Raw genomic sequence first — 14298 nt, 5'->3', positions numbered from 1 at the left:
AGTACAGTATTTATCTGTCTTCTCAAACCAAGAACTTCATTCCAAAGAGGTCAGTGGAACATATGGATACTTGAATAAAGACATGATAGAAGTAACTACTGTAGCATATTTTCAGTATGCATAGTACGCACAGCATAATTATCATATCACTCTAAGGTGCTATTAATGCAAATAATTGGCTTAGTAAGATTTGAATTGCCCTTTTAGCAAATTTACATAGTTAAATAATAAACATAACTTCATAAGTTTATGTTACAGGTGTGTATAAAGAAAGAAATTCTCAGAAAGTATTTAAAACATCCACCAAAATTGAAATCAAGTCTATTCGATTTCACATCTTTTTCCATTAGATTGGAACAAAGTGGGTAAAACAACATTTTAGGTAACACAGCGCAAAAATATATGTATCCATATATATGCATTTATACATGCACAGGCATGGTTTACAAATTCACTTACACTCTCACAAGCATAAACAACACTCAGTAAGACAAGTTTGAATATTCATCCCGTGAACCAATAGTATACTATTTAGCCTGACAGTAGCATTTGTTCGGAAGCCGGTTTTGATGCCCTTCTTTTAAAGCATTTGAACACAGCCTAATAGAATATCTTTGAGTGTTGATACCTGTTGCCTTCATTGCTAGTCTAATCCTTCACACAAATGGTTAGTCAATGACACTGCTCCAAACACCTTTGGAAATGCATGTATAGCGTTATGTCATTAAAGGAATGGGTAAGGACAAGTAATCCTCTTTCAGGGTCTTAGAAGGACAGGCAGCAAATTGAATGAAGTTAATCAGATGGCTTTACAGTGCAACTGAGCAATGTAATACCAAGTTATTGAAGTTCAGCAAAAGGTGAGAATGAGAGATCTTTTAGAAGAGATCAACTTATGCTTCTGATATTTACACTTCTCTATCACATTTATTTATATTATTAAACAAGAGATGAGTTACAATGTAATGTTAATGCACTTATATAGAGATAATAAGCATTTGAAATCTGCCTGGCCAATTAGAAATTTTTATGGAGTCCTCTCAATTACTGCATGAACATTCTAATATTTCTCTTACTCAAGTCTTGAGCTGTGGGTTTAAAATCAGAAACGATCATTCTAGTCAACTTTTAATAGAATAATGCCTGCAAATAGTAACTTCAACTACCTGTAGTAGTTCTTGCACATCTCCTTGTCTCAGCATTAAGAATGTTGAGCATGAGCTAACTGCAATGTTTATGTTTGATTAAACAAGACAGAGGAGGCATATTCATAGCAATAACAGTGGGGATAGACTTAACAAGAATAGCTTATGCAGAGTAGTAGAGATAGTGGAAAAAGAAAACAAATCTTGTTTCAGCATTGGAAGCACCACAGCAACTGTCTTAGTAGGTCCTGAATGCAGAAGACTGGCCATATCCATGTAAGCTTGAAATCTAGTAATGATTTGTGAAGTCATTATGCTTGAGACCCACATCATAGGAATAGTGTAAGTAGAATTATTCAGGATAGCAACAAAAAGCATTTTTTTTCAAATTCTTTTCCTCAATTTTATTGGTAATTATATAAATTGATCTGCAATAACCTACAAGTTTTTAGCACATTTCATCTACATAGTTCCACTTCATTGTGAAGTCCCTCCCTACTCTGAATGGAAACTAATTTGAAAATATTAGAAAGTTAAATTGTTTTAGTCCTTGAGTGTAAAAATCTATTTAACAGTCATATATACTGATTTGTCTACTTGCAAATGAAGAAAGATTTCAGCAAGAATATTTTATAACCATCATGACTGATAAACATGCTTGTCTACTAGATAACTTTCATTAAGTATTCTTTAACACACAGTTTTCTTATGTAGAGAAATACCCAAGGAGAAAAAAAGCCCTAAACAAATTCACTATAAAAAGCAGAAAACTAAATTTCAAGAAACTGATATTTCCCCCAGTTTCATCTACCACAACAGAGAGGATTTTAAAAACTGTCACTTTTGTGCATTAGCTAAAAAACATCAAATTCAATCATACTCTAAAAAAAAAATCGTGGAAAAAGTTCAAGACCTAATCGCTGGAAACATCCATTCCTCTCAGATGGCAAAAATTGCTGATAAAAGATCACTTGAGAAGAACTAGCAAGACATCATATCCATCTGACTAAAAAGAAAGTAGTCTTCAGAAAGACTTGATGGAGATAAAAAAAATCTTATTGAAATGAGCAGAGCTGACTGTTCTGAGGATAGCACTGCTGGCCTCCATCACAAGATGTGTGGTCCAGGCTGAGAAGTCCCCCCTACCCATGCATTGCTATGCTCTGTATAGCAGATCTGCATAAGGGCATAGGACTATAGCCAAGACCGTGTACGAATAGTACATTAGACAGCTTAAGTGTGCATCTGGGCAATTCAGTTCTGCTTCTGAAGAAGTAAAATTGCTTCTGACAGGTTGTTAGCCAGGCAAAGAACAGAACTCATCAAACTGGTGAAGCAGATCTCTGGCTGTACAGCACTCCTCATAAAGCAGCCTAGCTCTAAGAGGTGCTCCCTCTTCAGTGGCTGGCCCTTACATGAGCTCATGGTGCTCCAGTCTGAGTCTATCCCCTTCTGGTCATGCGGGGAGCATAGGTGCAAACAATTTGCCTGTGCTCCCTCGGCCAGCCACTCCCCTTCACCAGATGCTCAGTCACTAGGTCAATCCATGACAGAGCAGTTCCCCCTACAGCTATGAACCAGATTAAGATGAACCAAATAAAGTGAAATTAGCACATCTGGAGTGTAATTAGGCATCGATCTTGGATGACACACATTGAACTCCGTAAATAACTTTCTCTGTGCTGACTTCAGAAGGAGTTTGGGTATAGGTGTCCACGGTGCATTTATATAGAACTGATCAAAATAATCCATCAGAGTCCTGTAACACTACGTCATAAAGCAAATTATCAGCTACATGGTATATTTTTCAGCGTGGTCACCACCATTAACTAAGCATTTTCACCAGCAGTAAACAAAAACCTACATTCTATGTTCTTAAAAATCTGCACCAGCAGAATTGACTCACTCTCACTGTTAGCACTGCTGAAACACATCATTCACCACCTCATTGTGCTAACATCCACTGTTTGATCTCCATAAACATTTAGAAAATGCTGGTAAATGTCTGCAAATGCCATTTTTTTCAGCATGGCAGAATTCAAGATTCTATGATTCAATGATACACCTTTTCTTCATATACACTTCCATGTCAGACATCATTTTTTCAGACTGCACAGCAACAGAATATAGAAGAATTTTGGCAGGAACGTTCAACCTCTATTTCCATATCAGCAACATTAGCATCTGACATCTGGCCAAGATAATGAGCGGAATTACATTCAGAGTAACGCTTGTATCATAACAGGAAGAAATTTCAAATCTTCATTTACTTCTGAGTGTGCTTTAAAAATTCAATAGAAAAAAATTAAAAGGAATGTATTTGTTTATTGTAATCTATTTGACCTTTCAAGACACTTTTCTGAAGTGTTTGGACAGGGCACTAGATACAGTGTGCTAGCTAAACTCTTCTAGGCTCCCTTTTCCCACAGAATGTTGGACCTGATGATGTTCCTGGTCCGATCCAACCTAAGAGGGTTGGATGGGACCAAAGAGTATAAAGACAGTGTGTCTAGAGACAACAACATTACAAGTACTTCAGTAACCAGACATATTGATGAATTCTGAAGCATTCAAACAGGTGTTCTCCATGTAGATTCTCCAATGAATGTCTAGAGTGAAATTACGCTCCTGCAAGGATACCAGCACTGTCATTCACTTTTATCTAGCATTATTTTTTTGATACTTCTTTTCCTTCACTTGTAGTAACTGAAGTTGACCAATTGACTCAAATGTTTTTAGAAGGAAGACAATGTCATATAAAAACACAACTACTTAACAATTCACTTGTTTTTTTAAGAAAGTGACCTAACAGTGTTATTGTGAAAACATAAGATCTTTTCTCCCTATTAAATAATGTACAAGTAAGCTTTTGAAAGAGTTGAAAGACAGCAAGTTGAAATTCTCTGTCATAAGCTGTTACTCTTTGAAACAGAGTTCCGGCTGTATTCCAAAAGCAGCAGGAAAACTGAAAAATCTAATGCCTCAAGCCATAAATTAACTTCTAAATGTTGAAAGGACAAACTTCTTTAGTATTAATTTGCCCTAGATCTCTAAAGAAGATACTCCTATGTTCCTCTGAAACATCTTTTACAGGCCAAATTTAGAGTCATGCTGTCCAAAAGCAAAAGTAAAGACTATTCATACCAAGTATCAAGGTGCCAAAATGCTAAGATTCTTCACGAGACTCTCAGCAAATACATGTAGGATAACACTTTCTGACTCCTGGTACCATGCTTCCCACAAAGTATTTTTATGGCATTTTGTTTAAACTTTTCTGTTTTAAAACATTACAGTTGTAAGACAGGACAATTGTTGAACTACAGCTACCTCATCCTGAGAAGCAGCAGCATATAGCATGCATGCTCACAGATCACACTATAGGCATTGCAGGGATCATATCTATCACCATTACATTTTTCCTTAAGTTCCCTGCAGTTTCTTTCCTCATCATTTTGAACACTAAAAAGCACAGCACTGTTTTTAAGTCAACCCAGTCTTCTGTTTTGACCTAATAATGAATATCTAGAAGTTGTTTTAACCAGGAAATCAGAATCCTTCTGAAAAAATACAGCTCTCAGCACATTTTTTTTGGAATGCAGGAGTCAATACAAAGCCTCTATTTACCACATCAGAAGTAAAGAAAATCATCCATTACATCTTTAATCACATCCTGATGCAGCACAGTATGAATAAGAAGGACACATAAATAATGATTCTTTTTTCATACATAGCTGAAAGAAGCCTGGAGATGAATATGGAATAAAAATAAAATTTGGAAAGACAAAGTATACAGGCTGAACAGAAAGCAATATATATATTTTTTTCCTAATCTTCAATTCTGTCTCTAATCTGCTTCTTCCCCACCAAACAATGACCTCACATCATGAGCTAGCATCTGCCTGGTCCCCTGGCTTCAGATGTCACCTCCAGTCAGCTGTATGAGGCCAGAGGTAAAGGAGCGAGCGTGGTGTGGTAGCCCTTTCTCTGGCTTCAGTGCCATGCTGCATATCAATGGCATGGGTGTTTCTATGTGTATGTTATCAGCTACATGGCAATACCTTTGATTTCAAACCTATATGTGTCTGAAGTGCTCTAGGAAGGGGGCCTGTGCTTTCCATGAGGAATTGACAGGATTTCAACTGATTAATTAATTGCACAAAGTCTCTCTCTCTCTTTTTTTTTTTTTTTTTTGTTAGAAAATCCACCTTCATTCTTTCTCTGCTCAGCATCTAACTTATTCTTCTGCTTTTCTCGAGAAAAGGGAACGCACAGCTCTTCCTCTCTGTTCTGACTTGAACAGATTGCAAATCAAGACACAACACTTGAGCAAAATATAATCTGCTCTGGGGAGAGAGAATAGGCCTTTCTCAACCCTGGCATCTTATGCAGTAGAAGGCTTAATTTGCCTTTTAGAGACGAATTCTAATGTTCATAGACTTCAGATCTCTTTTGGAAGATTGTAAGTTTGGACCATGTGGATGCTGTATGATGGAACTGAAGAAATATGGTCTCTAGGCTGCTGCATAGTGTCAGAAGATACGATAATTAGACAATGGAGAAGCATAATTTATATAGACTTGTGCTATTTGTCAGACATTGGGTCTCTGAGGACTAGCAAACAAGATAGAATCAAAGAAATTTTGTTTTCTTCATTGGGAAAACACATTTTGAAGTGTAATTTGAAGCCAGGTCTGAGAACATTTTCAGGAGCAGCCATTCCTCTCATTTCTTGTAAAATGTCTATGGTATTATTAGAATTTAGGGCAAGGAACGTTACACTCAAGTTCTTTTTCCTTGGGGAATCTGGCACAAATTTAAATGCAATTGTCAAAACAGAAGTATCAGTAATAATTTAAATAAGATAAATCCCATTTTGCCTGCAATAGCCCTTCTGGGAAAAAAAAAAAAAAAAAAAAATTGTGACAAAGAGTGTCATCTGTGATGAACTGATTTGAGTCTCTAGCTTCTTATCATCATAGAAAGTAGTTTTACACTGTACCTTGAATAGAAATGATTTCTAATTTTTTTCCCCATACAGATAAGAAATTTCAATACTGAAATCTCATATCTCTAATTTTTCTGCAGCCAAGAACAATGAAGAATTCTGTTGACTTCCAAAGAAACATAAGAAAAAATATTTTTGAAAGCGAATTAAGCTCCTTTCCTAAACATTTACATTTGCTGTTTATTCTACAGAATATTAATAAAAAATTGATGCATTAGAAAAACACAGGGCTAAAGCGGTCTACTACAGATTTCTAACATATTTAACTCATGCATCACCATTCAGAAAGGAATTTCAAGTAGATTAAAAAAAATAGTACTTACGGTAGCTAACTCATCAAATTTGCCAAAGAGCTCATTTAGCAGCTTCACCAGCTCCTGGGCAGTGCACTGTGATGCCAAACTAGTAAATCCCACAATGTCTGCAAACAAAATGCTGTAAAGAAGGAAGAAGACACAGAGATATCAGTACAAAAGAAATCTTCACGTTCTCTCTCATTACCCTCTTATAGCAAGAATGGGATCCAAAACGCAAACTCAAACAAACCACAGAATGCTATCAAAAGTGCTGCTCAGAATAAAGTCAGTATAGATCTGAAACAGTGAACTAAATAGAGGTTGGTGCTGATACCTATTGTAGACAACCATGAGAATCTCTTCAGTGCTATATACTTATCTGACAAGTACATAGAACAAAGCACCTCGTTCCAGAGTTTCCCCTCTTAGTACTTCAGGAACAAAATTGCTTCTGCTCTTTACAGATGTATTCTATTCAGCTTGATTTATCTTTTTGTACAGTTCCACAGCCAAACTGATAAACCTTGCTTGAGGCTTACTGTATACAGAAAGGCATGACCAAGTACCAAAAGGCTTGTGTATCGTAGCTCTGTGATGTGGTTTTGCTGCTCACCTGTTAGGAGCTAGCATCTGCAGTGTCAGTCTGACTTCTCTGTACTGTGCTACATGGTTCAGATAAGTGTCAAGATTCCACCAATTCTCAGCAAGTTTTTAATGTGCAAAAGTTTAATCTACCCTAATAATTCCTACCTATCTGTGAGGACAAGATACTTCCAAGGAAAACTCTCTCACTCTCTACAGTGATAGAGAGCATAACAGTTATTGTGTAGACTCTGAACCTCAAGTGAACCTGGAGCTGCAATCTTTAGAATTACTTAGACCCTAGGTAGTTCCATGGACTCAAACCCCACTGCAGAAAACTAATATTTTATACCCAACACCTAGACAATAAATGCCAAGTAAGTCTTTCTTTATGCAAATGCCAACAAGCAATCCCATCCCATATAGCCTAAGTATGTTTGATGTAGTATAAAACTTCTCTCCCAAACTGAAAATTTAAGTTAAACATTACATATTACCCCTTAATATACTCTCTCTGTTTAGATAAAATGATAGGTGATAAAAAGACAGAACTAAGATGTTACTGCTTTCTAGTAACAAAGTCTGAAGTTTCCCTTGAAGCCACAAAACAAACAAACAAACAAACAAACAAACAAACACAAAAGCAACACAGTTCCCAGCTCAGCCTGTGCTTCCCTCAATTCATTGAACCTAGCTACCAGAGCAGATAAGGTAAGGGATCTCAGCACAAAACTGACTAATTCTGAGTTAAAGGGCTTTAATCTACAAACAAAGCCTGTATGTTGCCCTGTTAACCCTCAGGTCACTTTCTCCACTCTCTTCTATTCTGAGTATATTTTTTGGAACTATTACTCAAGACTTTCTTGGTACAGGGGAAAAATAGCTTTCATTCTATGCTGCTTAAAAATGACAAAAAGACTTCTTATAATAAAATATTCAGCGTTTATCCAGCTTTACTTTGCAGTTATGAAAGTGAACCAGAGTCATTACTTAATCACAAATTGTCCTCCTAAATTACTTGAGGATTTAAAAGGTATTGGAATGTGCATTGAGATCTTTCACTTAGTTTGATTTATGTTCAGCTCTCTGCTGTGTTACATCTTAACCCTTGCGCAATCTGCATTTTAACTTATTTTATATTTCTGTTTCAATTTACATGGTGGTCTACTTTTTTTTTTTTTCCTAACCACATTAAATTAACAGAAGTATCTCCCATGGAACCAACAATGTCCACTTGCAAAAGTAAACAGTTGGATTCTTTTTAGACTTTTAAAGTAAAAACAATCTGTTATCTGCTTTTAAGGTGTTTACAAATGAAAAACCCCAGTCATAACACATACACATAGAATCATATTCTTTTTCATATGAAAGTGATGCTAAAGATCACCTAGTTTCAACTCTCCTGCTACTGGCAGGTGCATCCCCAAACAGATCTAGTTGTCCAAGGTCCCATCCAGCATGGTCTTGAATGCCTTCAAGGGACGGAGCATCCACAGCTTCTCTGGACAACTTTTTCAATGCTTTGTAAAGAATTTCCTCCTAACATCTAATCTAAATCTCACCTCTTTTAGTATAAAGTTATTATTCCTAGTCCTGATAAAGAGTCTCTCTCCAGCTTTCCTATAGGGCCCTATAAGTACTGAAAAGCTGCAGAAGAGCTCCTTGAAGCCTGTACTTCTCCAACTCTCACATACTTCCTTAGGAGAGGTACTCCAGTCCTCTGATCATCCTCAAGGCCTCCTCTGGTCCTGCTCCAACAGCTTCAAGTCCTTCTTGTGCTGGGATCCCCAGAGCTGAATGCAGTACTGCATATGGGATCTCATGAGAGCCAAGAATCATCTCCCTCCATCTGTGGGTCATGTTTATTTTGATGCAGCCCAGAATATGATTCAGAAGGTGGAAACTGGGGGAGCGATGGCCCTCCTTCTACAAGTGAAGATCAGGTTGGCAACTGCCTGAAGAAAACTGAACATCCATAAGTCTCTGCGTCCTGATGAGATGCATCCCAGAGTCCTGAAGGAATTTGCTGACAGAGTCACCAATCCACTCTCAATGATACTTGAAAAGTTATGGTGGTCAGGTGAAGTCTCTGATGACTGGAAAAAAGGCAATATAGTAATCATTTTTAAGAAGGGTAGAAAGTATGACCGAGAGAACTACCTACTTGTTAACCTCACCTCAGTTCTGGGGTAGATCATGGAGCAGATCCTCCTGGAAGCTATGCTAAGACATATGAAAGAGAAGGAGGAGATATGGAATAACCAGCATGGGTTCACCATCAGCAGGTCCTGCCTGACTAACCTTGTCTCTTTTTATGATGGTATAATTGCATCAGTGGGCAAGGGAAGACTCATTGATGTCATCTATCTGGACTTCAGTAAGGCTCTTGACATGGTCCCCTATGACATCCTTCTCTCCAAATTGGAAAGGTATGGCTATGATGGATATACTGTTTGACGGATGAGAAACTGGTTCTGAGATTGTACCCAGAGAGTGGTGGTCAGTGGCCCAATGTCCAGATAGAGATCAGTCCTTCTCTTGTTGAACTTCATGAAGTTGATGATTGTTCAGCTTTAGAATTTATCAAGATCTCTCTGCAAGGCCTCTCTACACTGGAGGGAATCAACAGCTCATCCCAATTTAGTATTGTCCTCAAAACTAGCATACATTCAAGTGCTGAGTCCTGATACCATCATCTCTAGATCAAATCATTTCTTTATAAATCATTCCTATATAAACACTTGATCCTGTAAAGTATGATGGCACTGATTTTGTTGGATTGCTTTCTAAGCTTCTTAACTATCTAATAAAAACATAGAAATCTAGCAAGGCCTTGGGGACTACACAATGATGTCACTGTGATGATACACACAGCATAGGCACCATAGTGGTATTTGTGCTTTTCTCACTAGAACCTGAGATAGTTCAGTTGGATTTCACTTGCCAGCTAGCAGAGTGAAGACTAGCTAATCACAGAAATAGCTGCAAATGCAAGCTTCAGTCATAGTGAGACAAGAGAAACTGAAAATGAATCATCTGCAGCAGAAACTTTCTTCTGATCTAGAGTATTTTTGGAAAGCTAAGGGCTGAGAAGATACTGGCTTGCCAATGCTCTCCTTAAATGAAATAAGAGGTAAACATTTTGTTTCCTCTTCATCTGTGAAAGTTTCTGAATTTTTTTTTTCCATTATTGATGCTACCTACGGGGAAGACAGACTAATAAAAGTGTTTTATGTACTGAAGACTCAAAAGACTGTCATCTTCTCAGTAGGAAGAATGCTCATAAGGTTAACACTCTACAATGCTAGGCAGTAGTATCCTTTGATTTAATTTCTAAGCTAACATTTACCAAGGTTCTGAGAAACCACATGCTTTGGAGGGGCCATCTCCGAGAAGTCAAAGAACAATGCTCAGAAGCTTTGAAAAGATAAATATTTAGCTTTTCTTGTTACAGAAAGGTTATCGCAGAATCACAGAATGTTCTGGGTTGGAAGGGACCTTTAAGATCATCTAGTTCCAACCTCCCTGCTTTAGGCAGGGATACCTCCCTCTTCACTAGGTTGCTCAAAGCTCAATACAGCCTGGCCTTGACTGCTTCCAGGAACTGGGAATCCATATCATCTCTGGGCAACCTGTTCCAGTGTCTGACCACCCTCACAGTAAAGAATTTCTTCCTAATATCTAGTCTAAACCTACCCTCTTCCAGTTTAAAAAAAAATTTCCCTCACCCTCTCACTACATGCCTTTATGAAAAGTCCCTCCGCAGCTTTCCTGTAGGTCCCTTTCAGGTACCGAAAGACTGCTAAAAGGTTCCCCTGGAGTTTTCTCTTCTCTAGACTGAGAAGCCCTGTCTCTCTCAGCCTGTCCTCATAAGTGAAATGCTCCAGCTCTCTGATTATCTTCATGGCCTCCTCTGGACTTGCTCCAACAGCTCCATGTCCTCCTTGTGTTGGGGGCTCCAGAACTGGATGCAGTACTCCAAGTGGGGTCTCACTAGACCAAAGCAGAGGGGCAGAATCACCTCCCTTGACCTGGTCACAATTCTCCTGATGCAACCCAGGATGCAGTTGGCCTGCTCTGCAAGTGCATGTTGCTGGCTCTTGTATATTTCATCAATCGACATCCCCAAGTCCTTTGCCTATGGGCTGCTCTCAAGCCATCTTCAACCTGTGTCTGTGCTTAACATTGCCCCAGCCCAGATGCAGGACTTTGCACTTGTCATGTTGAACTTCATGAGATTGTCATGGGACCATCTCTCAAGCCTCTCCATGTCCCTCTGGAGGGCATCCTTTGCCCCTAGTATCTCAACTGCACCACTCAGTTTGGTGCCATCCGCAAACTTGCTGAGGGTGCACTTGATCCCACTGTTCGTATCACCTATAAAGATAATAAATAACACTAGTCCCAGCATCGATCGATGAGGAACACATATCATCATCTGTATCCACTTGGACATTGAATGATTGACCGCAACTCTCTGAGTGTGACCATCCATGCAATTCCTCCATCCATCAAAACCATTTTTCTTGAGTTTAGTGACCTGGATGTCGTGTAAGACAGTGTCATCCTGGTCACCAAATTGGTGACAGACAGAGCTGCTAAAGGGAGAAGCAGCTGTGCAGATTGTGATCTGTGGAAAGTGCCTGGACCTTACTCCAGGAGAAGAGGTGAGAGGCAAACTCGCCTGTGTAAGATGTGCCCAGGTGCAGGACCTCCTGCAACAGGTGGCTGAGCTGCAGGAGACAGTAAAAAAGCTGCGTGCTATCAGGGAGGCAGAGCTAGAAGAAGACAGCCAGATTCACACGCAGTCTGCACTGAATCCACAGTCCAGGGACAAACAGCCCCAAACTCCTCCATTGGCACATCCAGTTGGAGGGAAGACAACAGTGATGAGAAATGGCACATTGCCATGAGAAAGACTAACAAGAGGAAGAAGCGTGCCCCAAATCTAGAGGTGCCTCTGCAGAACTGCTTGGTGGTTCTGCAGACTGAGAAGGAACAAGAAACTGTAACAGGTAAGTCATCAGAGCTGAGTGAGGCAGCCACACCTGTTTCCCATTGCATAGCAGCTACTGCAGCTAAGAAAAAGTCCCAGGTGACAGTGGTGTGTGATTATCTTCTGAGGGGTACAGAGACATCCATTTGTTGTCCTGACCTGCTCTCTAGAGAGGTCTGCTGCTTGCCAGGAGCCTGCATCAAGGATGTGACAGAGAGGCTGCCAGACCTTATACATCCCATGGACTACTTACTACCCACTGCTGCTGTTTCATGTGAGCATCAGCGACACAGATGTTAGCAACCTGGAGAATGTCAAAAGGGACTACAAGGAGCTGGAAGCAGTGGTGAAGGGCTCAGGAGCACAGGTAATCTTCTCATCAATCCTCCCAACTAGGAGAATGGGGAGGGAAATGACTGATAGAATTAAGAAAATGAATACATGGCTAAGGGAGTGGTATCATGAACAGGGCTTTGGCTGTGAAACTAGTTTGAGAAATCTGGTCTTCTGAGGGAGGATGGGGTTCATCTCTCAGAGAAGGGGATGACAATCTTTGGCAAAAAGTTTTCCAATTTAATCAGGAGGGTTTTAACTAGAATTGCTGGGCGAGGGGATTCTCAAACCATCTCACTTTGAGGCTGATGGATGCCCTGGGCCCAGAGTTGGATCACAGGTCAGTAAGACAGCACCTAAGGTGCAGGATAAGGGAATTCCAATTGGTGAATCAGCCTCAATGGGAGCCCAACTCAAATGCCTGTACACTGATGCATGGAGAACAAGCAGGAAGAGCTGCAGGTGTGTGTGTGCCCAAAGTGCTATGATGTCACTGGCATCACTGAGATGTGGTGGGATGGCTCTCATGACTGGAAGGTAGAAATAGATAGGTATAAATGCTTTAGGAAAGACAGGCAGGGGAAGAAGGGAGGGGGTGTTGCCCTCTACATCAACATCCTGCTGGAGTCCTTGGAACTCCACTTGGAGATAGATGAGGAGCTGACAGAGAGTTTATGGGTTAGGATTAATGCAAAGGCAGGGGAAGGAGTCATTGTAGTGGGAATCTGCTACAGGCCACCGGATTAGGAAGATCGAGTGGATGAGGCCCTCTCTAACTAGATAGAAGGAGCTTCACATTCACAAAACATGGTCCTCATGGGGGATTTCAATCACCCTGACATCTGTTGGAGGAACAACACAGTAGGGCACCAGAAATCATAGAGGTTCCTGGAATGTGTTGGTGTTATATTGGATATGTTTGAATAGTGTTTTAACTAGAAAAATCCCATTTCTATAACATCCGAAATACCATACTTTGTACCAACAGGGTGGTTTCAGAAGTGAATAGAAAATAACAAGATAACACTATCACAGAGAAACTGATGCCTTGTCCTAATCTCTCATTGCACCAGCCAAGGATTTTGCCCATCCATGTAGCGAATATGAAAGCTGAAATTTGGCCAGGCTTTTTTGGGGTTAGTTTTAGAGCAGATCAGTTCCTCAGTTTAGCTCACCACTGGAAGCTCACCACTGCCTGAGTGATCAAATGTTTGGCAAGAAAGGACCTGAATGGAGGAGAAAGGGCAATTCAGAAGTGAAACATGCAAACAGACATGGTATTGCCTTGCTTGCTTTTGTTCTTTTTTAAAATACTGCACCTAGAGTGTGGTGGAATGATTGAACACAATTGGCTTTCTTTAGGAATCTGCAGTGTTAAGGGTAGAAAGAAGCACAGAGCAAAAACAAAAGCAGCACTTAGGAAGATGCCTAAACTGAAGTGAAATGGACAGCTGAGGTGCAGGATAAGAAAGGAAACTTCCATTACCAAGTTGCTTACTTAAATTGAGTAGAATTCATCTATCTACGACCACCATGCAATGCTGTAATTGTTACTGTTGGCATGCTTATGAGCTGCCTTTGCTTTCTGCTGTAGTTAAATTGTTTTGCAAACTACATTCTGTGTATGTAATCATAGAATCATAGAATATCCCGAGTCAGAAGGAACCCACAGGGATCGTCAACTTTAAGTCTTGACTCCACACAGGACCACTCAAAATTCAAACTCTATGTCAGAGAGCACGTCCAAATGTTTCATGAAGCCCAGCAGGCTTGGTGCAGTAGCCACTTCCCCAGGGACTCTGTTTCAGTTCTTGACCACTCTATCAGTGAAGAACTTTTCCTAACACCCAACCTGAGCCTCTTCTGGTGCATCTCTATGCTGTCTCCAGGGTCCTGTCATGGTCACCAGAGTGAAGAGATCACTGTTTGCTCATCTGTTTC

The 14298-nt window shown here is 39.8% G+C and overlaps 1 protein-coding gene across 1 annotated transcript in view; it reads right to left on the bottom strand.

Moving 5' to 3' along the window:
- Positions 1–14298, bottom strand: part of ADCY1 (adenylate cyclase 1) — a 153826-nt gene that overhangs the window by 74342 nt on the left and 65186 nt on the right. The window contains exon 4 of the mRNA XM_031592004.2: positions 6474–6585. Within this exon, the coding sequence (XP_031447864.1) occupies positions 6474–6585 (112 nt within the window). The remainder of the gene's footprint in view (positions 1–6473; positions 6586–14298) is intronic.

Source organism: Phasianus colchicus, chromosome 3, assembly GCF_987193195.1.
Source record: "Phasianus colchicus chromosome 3, bPhaCol1.hap1.1, whole genome shotgun sequence".
Classification (NCBI taxonomy): Eukaryota; Metazoa; Chordata; class Aves; order Galliformes; family Phasianidae; genus Phasianus; species Phasianus colchicus.
The sequence above is the reverse complement of the archived record's forward strand: the minus strand, read 5'-3'. Positions and strand labels throughout refer to the sequence as shown.